The 18,533-nt window shown below is 52.7% G+C and overlaps 2 protein-coding genes across 2 annotated transcripts; one reads left to right on the top strand and one right to left on the bottom strand.

Annotated features, from left to right (window-relative positions):
* Positions 1–506: 506 nt before the first annotated feature.
* On the bottom strand, positions 507–1,737 carry LOC119711667 (titin-like). The gene has a single exon (XM_038162120.1). It carries the CDS (start codon positions 1,735–1,737, stop codon positions 595–597), a length of 1,143 nt encoding a protein of 380 aa, XP_038018048.1. The 3' UTR covers positions 507–594.
* A 13,356-nt stretch (positions 1,738–15,093) lies between these two features.
* On the top strand, positions 15,094–16,692 carry LOC119711453 (keratin-associated protein 10-4-like). The gene has a single exon (XM_038161697.1). The coding sequence runs from the start codon at positions 15,094–15,096 to the stop codon at positions 16,690–16,692; it is 1,599 nt and encodes a 532-aa protein (XP_038017625.1).
* The last annotated feature ends 1,841 nt before the right edge of the window (positions 16,693–18,533 follow it).

Raw genomic sequence — 18,533 nt, forward strand, 5'->3', positions numbered from 1 at the left:
GGATTTCTCCTAAAATTCTTCCTTTCCCCCCCTCAATCCCAAAGGATTCTTTTTAATCCCACCAAAATCTATCCTAAAAACCTTTCTTTTCCTCCCTCAGTCCCGAAGGATTCTTTTTTCATTCCGCCAAAAAAAATTCAGCGCTGATTCCCGATTTGGCGGCAGATTCCCCACAAAAATCTGATTATTTATAGGGAAAAACTTCCCAAATTCCAGGTGGGAGCTGGAATCCAGGGGGGAAATGAGGGAAAAAGGGGATAAGCTCTTCCCTGGATTTGGGAATTTTGGATTTCCCGAACGCCGCCTCGCTCCATGATTTTTTGGGGTTTTTTTGGGGGCATTCCAAAGCCGCGGGATTGGGGGAAAAAAGGGCAGGAATTTGGGAAGGGGAGCTCCAACCCTGCTGGAAAGCATTCCCGACGGGAATTCCCTGCGGTTAGTAAAGGACAAGGCGTTAGCGGGAGGGGCGGCTGGAAGGAATTCCTGCCAAAAGCTCTGCAGGGGTTAAAAAAAAACCAACAACAACAACAAAAAAAAGGCTTGGAAAAAACCTCTGGATTCGGGGAGAAAACCCCCGGGATCGGGATTTTCCCTCTATTTCTGCCACGGGCCGGGCTGCTCCAGCTGCTGCTCCAGGGGAGGGAATTTCTCGGGAAGGGAGCGCTGCTCCGGGATCTCCTGGAATTCCTGCTTTTCCTGGGAGCACGGGGCGGGCACCGGGATCTCCTGGAATTCCTGCTTTTCCTGGGAGCACGGGGCAGGCACCGGGATCTCCTGGAATTCCTGCTTTTCTTGGGAGCACGGGGTGGGGTCTGGGACTGGGATGGGGACAGGGGTGTCCTTGCATTCCTGTTTTTCTGGGATGGACACCGGGATTTCCTGGCATTCCTGTTTTTCCGGGATGGACACCGGGATTTCCTTGCATTCCTGTTTTTCCGGGATGGACACCGGGATTTCCTTGCATTCCTGCTTTTCCTGGGCACATGGAGTGGGCTCAGGGCACGAAACTGGGATGGGGACAGGGGTGTCCTTACATTCCTGCTTTTCTGGGATGGACACGGGGATTTCCTTGCATTCCTGCTTTTCCTGGGAACACGGGACAGGGTCAGGGATGGACACTGGGATTTCCTGGCACTGCTGCTTCTGCTGGGAACACGGGACAGGGTCGGGGATGGACACCGGGATTTCCTGGCATTCCTGCTTTTCTGGGATGGACACCGGGATTTCCTTGCATTCCTGTTTTTCCGGGATGGACACCGGGATTTCCTGGCATTCCTGCTTTTCCGGGATGGACACCGGGATTTCCTTGCACTCCTGTTTTTCTGGGATGGACACCGGGATTTCCTTGCATTCCTGCTTTTCCGGGATGGACACCGGGATTTCCTTGCTCTGCTGCTTCTCCTGGGCGCAGGGAACGGGAACGGGAACCGGGATCTCCTTGGCCTCCTGCTTCTCCAGCGTCGGTTCCGGGCAGGATTTCTCTTCCAGGCGCGGAGCAGCCTCGGGATTCGGGAATTCCGGGGGGGATTGGGATTGCTGCTCCTGGGGCACGGCAGCTTCCCCTTTTCCCGGTTCTGGGATCGCCTTTTCCGGGAATTTCGCCGCGGCCGGGAGCGGCTCGGGGCAGGGGTCGGGCACCGGGATTTGGGGATGCTCCGGGCTCTGTTTCGGGGTGGTTTTACCCAAGCCGGGGGGGAGCTGCAGCTCCTGCTTGATTTGCATCTGGTTCAGAGACATCTCTGCGGGAAAACGGGATCACCTAGGAAAAAAAAAAAAAAAAAGTGGGAATTTCTTGTGTTACCGGGACGTGGGCGACGCAATTCTGAAAAAACGTGTTAAAATTTTAAAAAGCCGAGTTTTCCTCCTCTGCCCTTGGCTTCCCGAGGCTGAAACCAAACATTTCATGACGTTTGGTGTGCCAGAAAAAAAAAAAAAAAAAAAAAAGAATATAAATGTGGAGCCAACGGGGTGTTTCGGACTGGTAAACCCGAAATAATCCCTGCTTTTTTCCCCCCTCGATTTTCAGCTTTTCCTTGGAATTCTGAACGCCAGGGGAGGTTTCCCCAAGCTCCGGCGAGCTGAGGGTTAAATTCCCAGGAGACAGCTCCTCCTCTCGCTCCGGTCTCACCCGGCTCCGGTGACGACGCCGAGGGTTTGGGAGGGTCCTTGGAAGGGAATTCTCAGGGATAAAGCGTCCCCGGGGTCCGGCATTGTCACCGCTGTCCCCTCGTGAGTCAGAGCGGGCAGCGCGGATTTCTCCTCCCCGGCAATTTGGGGACAATTTGGGGACAATTTGGGGACAATTTTGTGGCCGCTGAAGGCTCGCCCGGACCCCGGGAATTCCTGCGCTGCCGCTTTTTGGAATCCGAGGGCAGGAGTGAAAGGTGAGGATTCCAAAAGCGGGGTTGGAAGGGATTTGAACTCCCCGAGGCAGAGAGAGGGGAAACCCCGGGCTTCTCAAGCTCCTCTCACAGCCAATTCCCTCCTCTCTTCCCTTTTATTTATTTATTTTTTAAATCTGATAGGACCTTAATTAATTAATTAATTAAGATCGTGCTCCTGACATGGATGAGGCGGCACATGGGGAATATTTTCGCTCCTTGTCTCCCTGCGGCGCCCTCGTGCTCCCAAATTTGCCTCTTTTTTTCCCCCCCAAGGAATTCCTGGGTGAAATGGAGGTTTTGAAAACATTTTGGTTATAAAATCACAGGAAAATCAATTTGGCAGGGGAGAATTCGGTGTCCTTCCCTGGAGGGAGGAGATTCGCCCTTAAACCAACGGAATTCCATCTGATCCGTGCCTCGGGAAGGGTCTAATTTAGGGCTTAATTACCCTCAGATTTAGGCTTGGTCTTAATTTGCCTTCCAGTGCCATTTCCAGGCTGCCCCAACGCCCACAAATTCCCTCCTTTCCAGGAACCCTCCGTGTATCCCAAGGCACCAAATCCAACCTTTCCTGAAAGGCAGAGCCCCAGATATCCACCAAAAAATCGGGATTCTCAATCCCAAAGATCCCCCCAAAAAATCGGGATTCTCAATCCCAAACATCCTCCCAAAAAATCGGGATTCTGAGTCCCAAGCATCCCCCAAAAATATCGGGATTCTGAGTCCCAAAGATCCCCCCAAAATACCGGGATTCTGAGTCCCAAACCTCCCCAGAAATCCCAAGATTCTCAGTCCCAAACATCCCCCAAAAATCTCGATATTCTCAACCCCAGACCTCCCCAAAAATCTCAGAACTCTGAATCCCAAATTTCCCCAAGGAACCTCAGGATTCGCAATCCCAAACCTCCCTTGAGGAACCTTGGATCCCCAATCCCAAAGTTCCCTGAGGAACCTCGGCATCCCCAATCCCAAAGTTCCCTGAGGAACCTCGGCATCCCCAATCCCAAAGCTCCCTGCGGAACCTCGGCATCCCCAATCCCAAACCTCCCTGAGGAACCTCAGGATTCCCAATCCCAAAGCTCCCTGAGGAACCTCGGGATTCTGGGACTCACCCAGCCGGTGCCGAGGGAGCAGCGGGAGCGGAGTGGATGCCGGAGCAGGGAGATTTGGGATCTTTTATAGGGTTTGGAAGCCCTGCCTTCTGGGAATGAGTCCTCCTGGCTGATGAGCTCATTCTTTCACAAGAACCTTGCCCGGCCGGGTTTTACACGTAGGCACTTTCCAGAGAGGATTCCGAGTTCGTTCCCCTGACTAATCCCGCTGAACCGTGGAATTTCTCTCTGGGTAAAGGTCAGAGCCTCGGGATCATGGAGTTGTTGGAGACCCTGTTGAGGTTTGGGGGCCTGGTGGGGTTTGGTGCCACCTCAACCCATCCAGGGGTCATTCCACAGCTAAAACCCCCTCTGATGTCTGAAATTCCTGGGATTTATTGGGAATTCCCACCTCAACCCATCCAGGGGTCATCCCACAGCTCAGCCTTCCCTGGCTTTTCCTTGGGAAGAACCTCATGGCTTTCCCTCGACTTCCATTTCAGTTCGGAATCACCAGGAGGGATTTCCTGGAAATTCCAGGAATTTCCTCCTGGAAAGGGCGGCCAGGGGCTGCCCAGCGAGGTTTGGAGTTGCCACCCCTGGAGGTGTCCAAGGAATTCCTGGAAAGGGGTTGATCCATCTAAAGATGGACTCGATGATCTTGGAGGGCTTTTCCAACCTCAATAATCCCGGAATTCTCTGGATAAATCTCATTTCCCACGGAGTTGCAGCTCTCACCCATCCAAATGTGATGGAGCAGGGAGCTGAGTTCATCTCCAGGGATTTTTAACAATATCCAAGATTTTTCCCACCCAAATGGAATTTGGGGAACCGGCCCCACGGAATTCCAGAAGGGAATTTAAAGAGGTGTTTCAGCCTAGATGTGAAATAAAGGGAACTCTGCGTGTGGAATAATCCCTGAGGATTATTCCAGGTGGAAAAAACCAATTATTTCTGGAGCGGGAAAACCCTCTGCAATCCAATCCCAATCCCCCAAATCTCCAGGATCCATCGGGACACGGCTCCTGGAGACGCCGTGTCCCACCCAGACGGGAATTTCGTCACCTTTGGTCATCCCGGGCCTCTCCCGGGCTCATCTCCGCGGCTTTTCCGGAGCTTTTATCGGATCAAGATCCCGACACGATCACTTCCAACAGGCTGAGCTGGTCCCACGTCACCTCCCAGAATTCCTGGGCAGCGCCTGGAAGCGGCTGCAACTTCCTCCCTCAACAACCCTTCAGAAAATTCCGGAATTTTCTCCGGTCCATGCAATTCCCGTTTTTCCCCTGGGCCTTGCTTTGCTGTTCCCGCTGGCATAGGCTCGGTTTTAGTCTCCAGCTTTGGGAATACCCCAGCCCAAGCCCAAAGCCTGACTCAGGCCTTGCTGGTGCTCCGCCGGTGCCGATTCCAGGCTGGAATTAGGGCACTTCCCAGACCTGCCCGGCTGCTTTCGAGGCAGCCTGGCGGCTGGCAGGGCTCGGAACCGAGATAAGCTCCTGGAATTGTGCCCTTCCCGCGGGGAGATGCAGGCAAGGAGATCAGAGTCCTTAAACCTTGGGGTTCGGCACTGCCCCGTTCCTGGAGGTGTCCGAGGAAAGGTTGGATGGGGCTTGGAGAGACTCGGGACAGCGGGAATTGTCCCTGGCTGTGGCAGGGGCTTGGGACGGGATGATCCTGAAGGTCCTTTCCAACCCAACCATTCCATGATCCTCTGATTTCATCGGATTCTCCTGATTTTATTATTCCATGATTTCACACTTCTGTTATTCTGCAATTCCATGATTCCCTGATCCTCTTATTCCATGATTTCCCAATTCTCTGACTCTATTATTCCATGGTTTTGTGATTCTGTGATCCTCCAATTCCATCATTTTGTGATTTTATGATTCCATGATCCTCTGATTCCGTGATTCTCTGATTCTCTGATTCCATGATTCTCTGATTCCATCATTCCACGATTTTCTGATTCCACGATTCTCTAACTCCATGATTTTATGATCCTCTGTCCCTCCATGATTCCCTGATTCTATTATTCCACGATTTCATCATTCCCTGATCCTGCTTTTTTGCCCCGCCGAGGCCGGAGCAGCCGAGTTTGAGAGCGGACAGGGAATTTCACCACCTCCAACCTTCCACCCGAATTTTTGTGCAATATTCCCGAGGGAATTCTCCTCCTCAGGTCGGTGCCGTCCATCCCTCAGAGCCCCGAGGAGGGACAGGACACCTCCACCTGCTCGCGACATTTCGATTTAAGCAATAAATAAAGGATTTCGGGAATATTTCGGTGCCAAATTTAAACCCAGAACTTGCAACGCCCGGGGATTAAAATCAAACACTTCCCATGGCTGGGAGGGAGAGACCTAAACCTAAACCTAATCCTAAACCTAATCCTAAACCCTGTCTGGAGATCAGGAGATGTGGCCTGACCTTAAACTGGTTTGGATCCAGTCTGGAAGTGCTCCGGAGGTCACCAGGCAGCAACCTCAGCACAAACATTATGGACCTTGCCCAAAGAGGCTCCGGAATCAGCCCCTGGAAAGGGAGGGAACGTTTATCCCGGAGGAGAGGTGGAATTGCTTTTCCCAGCCCCGGGAATTGCACAAAAATCTATTTTTAGCCAAACCTTTGGGAAAACGACGGGAGAAACGTGAGGGAATGGAGGGGACGCGGAGCTCCCGGTCCGTCCCAAACGCACCACGAATTCCAGGGATCGTGATGCTGTGGGGAAGGAAATTCCCAGCCCAGCGTTCCCGGGTGGGAATGGCTGCTCCAGATCCCACAAATCCCAAATTTATCAGGGACCTCCCAGGTGATTCCCAGAAGTTATTCCGGGAGATCCAAGCGGGAGCTGGCGGCTCCGTCTGGGATGTTCCGGAGGCGTCTCCGTGTCTCCAAGAGTCCCAGAGCTCCTTTGCTTCACTCTGCCAAAAAAATGGATCCCAATTTTGGGAAGCAAGGACCCCTCACCCAGATGGATGATCCTTTTCTGCCACCTCAGATTTTGGGATTTTCATGCAATTCCCAGATTTTTTTTGGGAAGTGAGGACCCCTCAATCGTGACTCTGTGGATGCTCCTTCACCTTTTTTCCACCCAGGATTTGGGGAAAGGACCAGATTTTTTGGGAAGTGAGGAGCTCTCCCTCAGGACTCCACAGGCACCTCCTGATTTTTACCACGCAGAATTTGGGGACCTTTGTTCAGGGATCGGATTTTTTTTTGGGAAGCGAGGATCCTTCCCTCACGATTTCATGGATTCTCCCTGATTTTCCCCCCAGGATCCAGGACCTTTGTGCACAGAGGGGAGGATCCTCGGGAACTTTTGCCCCGCTGGATTTCAGCCGTGACTCAGGAGCCGCCGAACCGGCCCGGCCTGGCCCGGGGCTCTCGGAGGGTTCGGCTCCACCCATCTCCTTGTTGTGTCCAGCTCCGGGCTGGACATCGCGGTGAACTCATCAAACAAAGGCTTAATTAGCACCTGCTGGATGGCTTAATTAGCACCTGCAGCGTGTCCCGGTATCGGTCTGGAGCCTGGAGCAGCTCCTGTCCCAAACTCCCCGGACCCTTCCCTGGAAGTGTCCAAGGCCAGGCTGGATGGGCTTGGAGCCACCTGGGACGGTGGGAATTGTCCCTGCCCGAGGCACAGGATGGGGTTTAAGGTCCCAAAAAAACCTGGACACCCCCAAGTGCTGCAGGATCCAAGGATCTGGAGTGTCCATGGTCTTTTCCTGGCTGTTTTTTTTCTGACAGGCTGGGAATATTGGGAATATTGGGAATGTTGGGAATGTGGAGACCCCAGAGCCCCTCCAGGATCTGCAGGGGCTCCAGGGAAGCTGGAGAGGGACTTTTCCTCAGGAACTGCAGGGACAGGACACAAGGAATGGGGTCAGGGGGACAGAGGGGGAATTTGGGTGGGATTTTGGGTTGGAATTGTTCCCTGTGAGGCTCCCGGGTTATTCCATGGATTCCTCATCCCTGGAAGTACCCAATTCCAGCCTGGAGCCACCAGGCACAGCAGAAGGTGTCCCATGGCAGAGGTTGGAACGAGATGATTTTAAAGATCCCTTCCAACCCAACCCAATCCATGATTCCTGAGCTTCCCAGGATCCAGACAATTCCCATAAAACTCTTGAGTTTCCTGGCCTCAGGTCTGGGACTCCCCTGTAAAACCTCCCCATAAATCCCCCAAACTCCAGCCGTGTTTTGAGTCCCATTTTTGGATTTCCCAGCCTGTTCCTGAGTCCTCCTGGGCTGCTCCCTGAAAACCTCCTCCTAATCCCCAGCCTAAATGAATCCCCAATTTCTTCTCTTCTTCAAAACCTCCTCCCAATGCCCAGCCTAAATTAATCCCCAATTTCTTCTCTTCTTCAAAACCTCCTCCTAATCCCCAGCCTAAATTAATCCCCAATTTCTTCTCCGCTTAAAAACCTCCTCCTAATTCCCAGCCTAAACTTAGTCCTAATTTCTTCTCTGCTCCTTGAAAACCTCCTGCTAATTCCCAGCCTAAATTTATCCCTAATTTCCCCCTCAGGGCTCTGATTGCCTCACTGAAACCCCACAACTCTCCCAGCAGCCATCCCATCAAAGAACCCAATCCCCGATTGCTTCACTCCCCCTCCGGAGGTCACTGGGGATGAACTCGCTGGAGTTCAACCTTTCCCAGGTTTTTCCAGGACCTGCTGGAAAGTGGAGCGGCCTTGGGGTCACCCAGGGAAGAATTTGGATACAGAGATGGGTTTCAGCCTCCCTGACCTCTTGGGAAAGGATAAAATCCCGTTTTGTTCCGGAATATCAGCTCTGTGGTGCTCCTGGTGGGCTGGAAAGGCAATTCTTGGTCTTTGAGCCAAAAACCCAAAAGGATTTATCTTGGATTTCGCCCTTTCCATGGGTTCCATGAGCCGGGCCGAGTTAATCACTAAAATAATTAAAATTACAACCCTGGGCTCGCCGTTCGCTCCATCCCGACGCCTGCACGAGGCCAAACCCCAAATCCCAACGTTTTATTCCCCGTGGAATCCCAGAGCAGCGACTGGAGACGGATGGAGGCACTGGGGGAGGAAAAACTGCTGCTGAAACCCCAAAAAAGCTGAGCTTTGAGAAGTCACCGGGGTTATTCTGACCCTAAAGCCAGGCTTAACCTCCCCCGAGCCTGGCCCAGAACAAAGAGCTCCTAATTAGAGAAACCAAGAGTTAATTAAGTAATAAAACCCTTTTAGGGTGAAGCAAGAGGGACCCAGGTGAGGAGTTTCATTCTCATTTTGCCCTGAGTGCTGTTAAATCGCCCGAATCGAGAATTTACTCATAATGAGAGAAGTTTTCTCGTCTGCAGCTCTTTAATTACAAATTAATTAAATTAATAAAACTACTCCCAAGAGCTCGTCCCCTCACGTTTCCTTTGGTCCCTGCCCTTCCCTCCCTGCCCTGTGCCTGGAATGGTGGAATGGCTTGGAATAGCTTGGAATGGTTTGGAATGGTTTGGAATGGTTTGGAATCATGGAATGGTTTGGAATGGTTTGGAATGGTTTGGAATGCTGGAATGGTTTGGAATGGTTTGGAATGGTTTGAAATGGTTTGGAACTCTGAAATGGTTTGGAATGGTTTGGAACCCTGGAATGGTTTGGAATGGTTTGGAATGGTTTGGAACTCTGAAATGGTTTGGAATGGTTTGGAATGCTGGAATGGTTTGGAATGGTTTGGAACCCTGGAATGGTTTGGAATGGTTTGGAATGCTGGAATGGTTTGGAATGCTTTGGAATGGTTTGGAATGGTTTGGAACTCTGAAATGGTTTGGAATGGTTTGGAACCCTGGAATGGTTTGGAATGGTTTGGAATGGTTTGGAACTCTGAAATGGTTTGGAATGGTTTGGAACCCTGGAATGGTTTGGAATGGTTTGGAATCATGGAATGGTTTGGAATGGTTTGGAATCATGGAATGGTTTGGGAGGGAAGGGACCTTAAAAGCTCATCCAGTTCCAACCCAGCTTCCCCCACCCCAGGCTGCTCCAAGCCCTGTCCAACCTGGCCTTGGACACTTCCAGGGGCAGGAAATCCATGGAATTCCCTGGGCCAGGCCCTCACAGGGAACAATTCCAACCCAAAATCCCACCCAAATTCCCCCTCTGTCCCCCCGACCCCATTCCCTGTGTCCTGTCCCTGCAGTTCCTGAGGAAAAGTCCCTCTCCAGCTTCCCTGGAGCCCCTGCAGATCCTGGAGGGGCTCTGGGGTCTCCACATTCCCAACATTCCCAGCATTCCCAACATTCCCAGCTTGTCCCGCAGTGGGAACAGGAGGCCCTGAGAGGGGTGGGACAGCTCCGGGACAGGTTTTCCCCACCAGAACCCCCAGGTCCTTCTCCGTGGGGTGGGACAATCCCAGCGCGCGCTGCTCCTTCCCAGATCCAGCGGCGAAAAAGGGCTGGGCTGAGCCAAACCCGAAATTAAAACTTTTCCTGGAGACACAGGGAGAGAGGGAGGATCCCAAGGGATCTTCCAGGAGCCGCCTGCGCGGGCCAATGCTGCGCTCTGCTGGCTGGGGACACTCGGGAGGCACTCGGGTGACACTCGGACCTCTGTCCCCTCGTGGAAAAGGGGCTGGAGCAGCTGGAGAAGGGTCTGGAAAATCCTGAGGGGGCTGGGGGGGGCTCAGCCTGGAGAAAAGGGGGATCCAGGGGGGATTTGGGATCTGATCCCACGGAATGGGGCAGGACAAGAGGGAACGGCCTCGAGCTGGTGGGAAATTTGGGGAAATTCTTCCCGGAAAAGGGAAAAGGCCTTGGAAGGGCTCAGGGAGGTTTGGAGTGCTCATCCCTGGAAGGGTCCAAGGAATTCCTGGAATTCTGGGTGACCAGGTGGGGATTTGGCACAGATTGGACTTGAGGGCCTTGGAGCTCTTCCCCAACCTCAGGGATTTTGGAATTCTGCCCTTTTCACCCCACCAGGTGAAGGAGGAGGAGAGGAGTTAAAGCAGGGAGGGGTTGGACGCGGGAGGTGCCAAAAACGCCGGGAGGAGGAGCCTGGTGGGACCTCGGGGATTCTCCACCCCACTTTTAATAAGCCAGGAACGCGGATTTGGAGGGTGAGGCGCCAGGAATGCAGAGCTCCCTCCCTGCTCCAAAAATAGAAACTCTGGCAGCGGAACAGAAGGAGAGAGACGGGGGAAAAAAAAAAAAGGTGAATTTTCAATGTGTTGGGTTGAAACCTCAGGAGATGGAAAATCAGCCCCGCTCCAGGAATTCCCACGTGGGAAGAGCCTTCCAATGCACCTTTTCCAGGTGGAAATTCCTGCTGGCGTCCCACCAGACCTGGATAAATCGATATAAATTTATATAAACGGGACCTGTTGATGATTTATATTCCTATGGATGCGAACGGCTCGCTTTGGTCAAAGGGAGGTTCCAGCCTCCAAAAATGGGAGCTGAAAGCCACGGAGGAATTGCGGCTTCAGATCAAAGAAAGGATTCCTGCAGGAGAGAAGCCACAACAAAGCCACGTTCTCGTGGTCCAGGTGGAGCCGGACACTCGGAGCTGACCAGGAAAATCTGGATTTGTTCCTGATGGAGAATTCCCGGAAAAAGGGAGGGTTTCGCCCTCTCTGCTTCTTCCCCCCCTTGTGGGGCACAATTACCCCAGAGCTCCCAAACTTCCTGATTCGTTTCCGTGTCCGAAATATCTGGGGCCCTTTCTCCTGGCCACAGAAAACACCTGGGTGGGGCCGTTTGTTCGAGTTCACAAGAAACCACACTTTTTAATAAAAAAAATTAAAATACTCAGGCCTGACCCCTCCCTGTAGGTTTGAGCTCTGTGTTGGTGTCACCAAGGCTGGGCTTTATTTTGTCCTGGTCCCTCTCAGCTCTGCTGGAGCCAGCAGGGCCAAATTGGCCTTTTTGGGGTCATTTTGTGTCACAATGAACCCCTAAAAGCGCTGAGCAGATTTTTAATGACTTAAAAAAATCCATCTTCTGGTTTTTGGGGTTATTTTGTGTCACAATGAACCCCTAAAAGCGCTGAGCAGATTTTTAATGGCTTTAAAAAATCCATCTTTGGTTTTTTGGGGTTATTTTGTGTCCCAATGAACCCCTAAAAGCGCTGAGCAGATTTTTAATGACTTTAAAAAATCCATCTTTAGTTTTTTGGGGGTTATTTTGTGTCACAATGAACCCCTAAAAGCGCTGAGCAGATCTTTAGCGATGAAAAAAAGGAATTCCTGGTTTCAGGAGTTTTTAACCTGTGGGACACAAGGAGGTGGATGCCTGGGGATGTCACACGGGGCTGGAGGAAGTTTATCAGCCCCTGGAGCTTTTTTGTCACCTCTGGCTCTGGGTGTCCCCACGCGGGTCCCGGGGCTGTCACCTGTCCCCAGAGCAGCGGGAATGTGGCCCTGGTGACTCTCAGGTGACCGGGACAGGTGAGGCACAGCCCTTGCACAACCAGCTGGGCTGCCACCCAAAAATAAACTTCCTCCACAAATCACGTGCGACTTTCTCACTGATTCAACTCCTTATCTCACACAGACTGAAAAAAATACTCATAAAACCAGGAGGTGAATTTTTTAAAGTCATTAAAAATCTGTTCAGTGCTTTTATGGGTTCATAATGGCACAAAATAACCCCAAAAAACCAGAAGATGGATTTTCAATGTAATTAAAAATCTGCTCAGCGCTTTTAGGGGTTCATTGCGACACAAAATAACCCCAAAAAGGCCAATTTGGCCCTGCTGGCTCCAGCAGAGCTGAGAGGGACCAGGACAAAATAAAGCCCAGCCTTGGTGACACCAACACGGAGCTCAAACCCACAGGGAGGGGTCAGGCCTGAATGTTTTAATTTTTTTTATTAAAAATTGTGGTTTCTTGTGAACTCGAACAAACGGCCCCACCCAGGTGGTTTCTGTGGCCAGGAGAAAGGGCCCCGAATATTCCGGACACGGAAACGAATCAGGAAGTTTGGGAGCTCTTGGGTAATTGTGCCCCACAAGGGGGGGAAGAAGCAGAGAGGGCGAAACCCTCCTTTAATTATGGAATTCTCCATCAGGAACGAATCCAGGCCCTTCCTGCTCCGAGCTGAGGGACAATTTCTCCCTGATGATCCCAAGGAGCGCTGAGAGGGACCAGGACAAAGCCGTGCCCAGCCCTGGTGACACCAACGCTGAGCTGGGACCACAGGGTGGGCTGAGAACTGGCGTTTTTAATTAAACAATCAAGATTTTGATGGATAATGAGCTGCGCCCACCACGAGGGGGGATTTGTTTTCCTGTTTTCCCTCAGTGGATGGAAATCCACACCCAACACTTGGCCAAACACCCCCAAAATCCGGGCGTTGCGGGGGGGGATGAGATGAAACCCCAAAGCTGGAGAATCCCATGGAAAATCTGTCCCAAATCCCAACAACAACCAGGACCACCCCACCCCAGGGCTGGAAAACCCCCTGGAAAACCCAACCCTACACGCCCAGGGCTTCAGTCCCCACAAACAGCCCCGGGGCTGGGGCCGCCGCTCCGAATGCCACGGAGGATTAATTATCCCGAGGTTAATTACTCTGGGAAGCTGCCATGGAACCACTCATTGGCCGGGATGAGTCGGCGGCTCCGACTCACTCCAGGAGGGCCACGGGGCTTACGGGACCTGGCGGCTCCTCCGGCGGCCCTATAAAAACTCGGCGGAGCTGGGACGCGCCGGTCGCCTCTGGAAGCTCTTCCCGCCCCCGGGAGCTGGGTGAGTCCTGTTCCCGAGCCTCTGGATGGGGAATTTGGGGGGGGAATTCTTGATTCCCAGAGTGGGGATGGGCTGGGTGGGGTGGCTCGGAGAGGATTCTCCATCCCAAGAGGTGTCCAAAGCTGGGTTGGGCAGGGTTTGGGGTTGGGGCTTGGGTTTGGTGAGAGCTGGGGTGGGTTTGGGGAACAACACCTCAGTTTGGGGTGGGATTGGTGGATTCCAGGGAGAGATCTGGAGCGGTTTTAGGAAAAAGAACACCTCAGTTTGAGGTGAGATTGATGGATTCCAAGCAGAGATCTGGGGTGGGTTTGGAAAAAATACCATCTCGTTTTGGGGTGGGATTGGTGGATTCCAGGGAGAGATCTGGGGTGGTTTTGGAAAAATACCATCTCCTTTTCGGGTGGGATTGGTGGATTCCAGGGAGAGATCTGGGGTGGGTTTAGGAAAAAGAACACCTCAGTTTGGGGTGGGATTGGTGGATTCCAAGCAGAGATCTGGGGTGGGTTTGGGAAATACCATCTTGTTTTTGGATGGGATTGGCGGATTCCAGGGAGAGATCTGGAGCGGTTTTAGGAAAAAGAACACCTCCATTTGGGATGGGATTGGTGGATTCCAAGGAGACATCCGGGTGGTTTTAGGAAAAATATCAGCTCATTTTTGGGGTGGGATTGGTTGACTCCAGGGAGAGATCTGGGGTGGGTTTAGGAAAAAGAACACCTCAGTTTGGGATGGGATTGATGGATTCCAAGCAGAGATCTGGGGTAGGTTTGGAAAAATACCATCTCCTTTTCGGGTGGGATTGGTGGATTCCAGGGAGAGATCCGGGGTGGTTTTAGGAAAAAGAACACCTCAGTTTGGGATGGGATTGGCAGATTCCAAGCACAGATCCAGACTGGTTTTAGGAAAAATACCAGCTCGTTTTTGGGTGGGATTGGCGGATTCCAGGAAGAACATCCCCTGCAAGAAAAGGTGCTGGGAGGGACTTTCCATCAAGAGCTGCAGCGACAGGAAAAGGGGGAATGGGGTAAAAGTGAAAGTGAAGACATTGAGGTCGGGTTTGGGAAGGAATTGTTCCCCGTGAGAGTGAGGAGAGCCTGGCACGGGATGTTCTGTGGATTTCCCATCCCTGGAAGTGTCCCAGGCCAGGGTGGAGCGACCTGGGATAGTGGAAGGTGTCCCATGGCATGGGTTGAGTTGATCTTTGATGTCCCTTCCAACCTGAAGCACTCTGGGATTCTGGGATTACGAAATTCCGATTTATTCCTGATTTTCCCATATTAAAAAAAAAATGCAATTTGGGAGAGGATTTTAAAACAGATTGGTTGGAATTTCTGTGCTGGAGTGGGAGAGGACTCTCGGGGTTTGCTGCTGAGCGCCTGAACCCCAGATTTGCTCCTGAGAAAGGGGAGTTTGGGAGCAAGGGAAGTTTTAATTAATTAATTAATTAATTAATTAATTAAATTAATTAATTGGGGTTTTTTTGCATGACATTCAGTGCTGAGTGTCCCCGAATGTCCCCAGCTTGGCTTCAGGATGTGGTTCGGAGTTAAAAACGAGGGGTTGGGTCCCTCAGGTGCTGCTGGGGCCGTGATGGGATGGTGGCACAGCTGGGACTGTCCCCGAGGTGTGGGGACAGCAGGGAACTCACCTGTCCAGGTGTCCTGGGGTGTCACCAAATGGGTGGGGAGGGACCCTAAAATTCACCTCATTCCAACCCCACCGTGTGCTTCAAGTGTCCCCAAGATGTCCTCGAGACTTCCAGCAGTTGGGGCTGTGACACAGCTGGGACTTGTCCCCAGGGTTTGGGGACGAGGCTCCCTCAGGTGTCACCACAAGGGTTGGGTTGGGAGGGACCTCAAACCTCACCTGATTCCAACCCTGTCCGTGTCCTTCCAGTCCTGCCGCGTGTCCCCAAGATGTCCTGCCACCTGCACCAGCACCTCCCTCCGCTCTACCAGGACCCCGTGGCGCTGTCCCCTGGCGTCCCCTTCCCGCCTCAGCGGTGGCACTCCACCACCTGCATCCCCCAGGCCGTGCCCGGCCAGGTGCCCCTGCAGCGGGCGATGTCCTCCAGCGTGTGCCAGCAGCAGAGTGTCACCCAGGCCGTGCCACCCCGCCAGCTCCACGGACCCCCCTGCGTGCCCCAGCGCCTCCTGCAGCAGCAGATTGTCCCCAGGCGGGTGACAACGTGCGTGCCGCCGCAGCAGCGCGTCACCCAGTGCGTGCCGCAGCAGCTGCGGGTGCCACAGCACTGCCCGCCCGTCCCCCAGCAGCAGAAGATTGTCCCCAGGTGCGTCACCACCTGCGTGCCACAACAGCGCGTGGCGGGCGTCGCGGGCGTCACCGGCGTCACCCAGTGCGTGCCGCAGCAGCTGCGGGTGCCACCGCCCGAGTGCGTCCCCCAGCAGCAGAAGATTGTCCCCAGGTGCGTCACCACCTGCGTGCCGCGGCCGCCGTGTGTCACCAAGGGTGTCCCGCAGCACCAGAGTGCCACCAGGTGCGTCCCCCAGCAGTGTGTGACCAGCGTCTGTCCCCAGCAGGGTGTCCCCAGGTGTGTCACCACCTGTGTCCCCCAGCAGCGCGCGGCCCGCGGCGTCTCGTACCAATGGGTGACAGCGCCTGTCCCCCAGCAGTGGCAGAGTGTCACCGCCGGTGTCCCCCAGCAGTGGCACAGCAGGTGTGTCACCAAGTGTGTCCCGCAGCAGTGTGACACCGGCGGGGCCAGCATTTGTGTCCCGCAGCAGCAGCAGAGCGGGACGGTTTGTGTCCCCCAGCAAAGTGCCACCAAGGGTGTCCCCCAGCAATGTGGCACAATTTGTGTCCCCCAGCAGAGTGCCACCAAGGGTGTCCCCCAGCAGTGTGTGACCAAGGGTGGCCCCCAGCAGTGTGTGCCCAAGGGTGGCCCCCAGCAAAGTGCCACCAAATGTGTCCCACAGCAAAGTGCCACCAAGGGTGTCCCCCAGAAATATGGGACAATTTGTGTCCCCCAGCAGTGCGTGACCAAGAGTGTCACTCAACAGAGTGCCACCAAGTGTGTCCCCCAGCAGTGTGCCACCAAGTGTGTCCCCCAGCAAAGTGTAAAATGTGTCCCTCAGCAGTGTGGCACAATTTGTGTCCCCCAGCAGTGTGTCACCAAATGTGTCCCCCAGCAAAGTGCCACCAAGTGTGTCCCCCAGCAGTGTGTGACCAAGAGTGTCACTCAACAGTGTGTCACCAAGTGTGTTCCCCAGCAGAGTGCCACCAAATGTGTCCCCCAGCAATACGGGACAATCTGTGTCCCCCAGCAGTGTGTCACCAAGTGCGTCCCCCAGCAAAGTGCCACCAAGTGTGTCCCCCAGCAGTGTGTGACCAAGAGTGTCACTCAACAGAGTGCCACCAAGTGTGTCCCCCAGCAATACGGGACAATCTGTGCCCCCCAGCAGTGTGTCACCAAGTGTGTCCCCCAGCAATCTGGTGGAGTGAAGATCTCCAGCCACTCCAAGAAATACTGCTCGGCCCCCAAGTGGCCCTGGTGACCCCCAGGGCGTGTGACAGGGACAATCCCTGGGAATGTGGCCAGAATTCCCGGGTTTTGTTAACCCCTGACTCCCGCAGGGTCCCCAAATAGCAATTCCCCAAAATGTCCCTCCTGAAGTTTTAATTCTTTGATTCAGATAAAAACCACGAAACAAAAATTCTTTGAAATAGCAAAAGTTATAGCAGGGTTGTTTTATAACTGTTTAATTAAAAAGGTAATTAATGAAGTTCTTTATGCTGAAGATGTGCACTGAAAACAAACTTTATTTACAGAAATATATGAATATTTTATATATCTATCTATAAACTTAAATAAACATTCTTGTCTGACCTCGGATTAAAATTGTGAGTTTCTGCCTCTTGGTGTTTTTTTATTTAATTAAAGAAATACTTCTTTAATATTAAATATGATTATTTTAATTAATATTAAAATATTTAATGGTATTATGTTGAACACGACATCTTTATTTAACGTGAAATATTTATTTAATAGACATATTTCTTCAGTAGAAAATTTGTTAATGGGAATATTTATTTAATATTAAATATTTATTTAGTATTAAATATTTATTTAATATTAATTTTTTTTTTTATTAAGTCCAACGAAATCCAGGCTGGAAAAAGCTGCGGATGAGCCCCGTAATTAGGAAAATGAGCAGGAGCTCGGGAGGTGACCAGAGGGGACAGGAGGGTGTGGCCGGGCTGGGGACGCTGCCCCGCATCTTGTCCTGCCCCTCCCTGCCTCGGTGACCTCCTGGTGCCACCTGGAGTTGTCCGAGAGCTCCTGGAAGTGTCGGGAGGTCCCGGTGCCTCCTCTTCCTCGGAGTGTGGGGTTTGCTTCCAGCTGGGAATGTGGAAAATCCGGATCCCCCGAAAACTGAGGGGGAAGATTCTGGAATGCTTTGGGGTTCAGGGGCCTCTTAGATCTGATTAAAATCGGGAGAAAATCCTGGAATGGTTTGAATTTCAGGGGCCTGTTGGATCCGATTAAAATCGGGATAAAACCCTGGGATTCTTTGGGTTTCAGGGACATCAGAATCATCCCATTCCACTGGCAGGGAAATTCCCCTATCCCAGGTGGCTCCAACCTGGCCCTGGATGTTCCCAGGGATGGAGAATCCATGGAATCACCTGGGCCGGGGAAGGATTGATCCCTAAACTCCCATCCAAACCGGTCAAAAGAATTCTGGAATATTTGGGATGGAAAGGAACCTTAAATCCCAAAAAATCCCACCCCAGTTCTGTGGGCAGGGACCTTCCCCTATCCCAGGTGGTTCCAGGGATGGGAAATCCATGGAATAACCCAGGACCCTCACAGGGAACAATTCCAACCCAAAATCCCACCCAAATTCCCCCTCTGTCCCCCTGACCCCATTCCCTGTGTCCTGTCCCTGCAGTTCCTGAGGAGAAGTCCCTCTCCAGCTTCCCTGGAGCCCCTGCAGATCCTGGGGTCTCCACATTCCCAAAAATCCCCAAAATTCCCAGCCCTTCCATGACCTTTGGAGGAGCTGTCCTACCTCGGGGTGGCCTTGTGGCTTTTCCCACGGAATCTTCCAGAAAATCCTCCTTGGGGGGTGGATCCTGGATTTCGGGGTCACCAGGATTTGGGGATGTTTTGGACGGGGTTGGCCCTGACTCAGCCGTGCCTCAGTTTCCCCAGCGTTTAATTGGGAATAATGACCCCCCCCCCCCCAGTTTCCCAGCAGCCTCTGGGAGATGAAAGGGCCTCGCAAATGTTAATTAAGGACATCGGGGTGCTAATTAAGGACATTTTTAATGCCAGGTCACCACCTTAACGCTCCGCTCCCTGCGCTGGGCACACACAACCGGGAATTAGGAG

The sequence above is a fragment of the Motacilla alba genome, chromosome 25, assembly GCF_015832195.1.
Source record: "Motacilla alba alba isolate MOTALB_02 chromosome 25, Motacilla_alba_V1.0_pri, whole genome shotgun sequence".
Lineage (NCBI taxonomy): Eukaryota > Metazoa > Chordata > Aves > Passeriformes > Motacillidae > Motacilla > Motacilla alba.

Coding starts and splice junctions, on each gene's coding strand:
- LOC119711453 (XM_038161697.1), top strand. CDS start 15,094: ATGTCCTGCCACCTGCACCAGCACCTCCCTCCGCTCTACCAGGACCCC.
- LOC119711667 (XM_038162120.1), bottom strand. CDS start 1,737: ATGTCTCTGAACCAGATGCAAATCAAGCAGGAGCTGCAGCTCCCCCCC.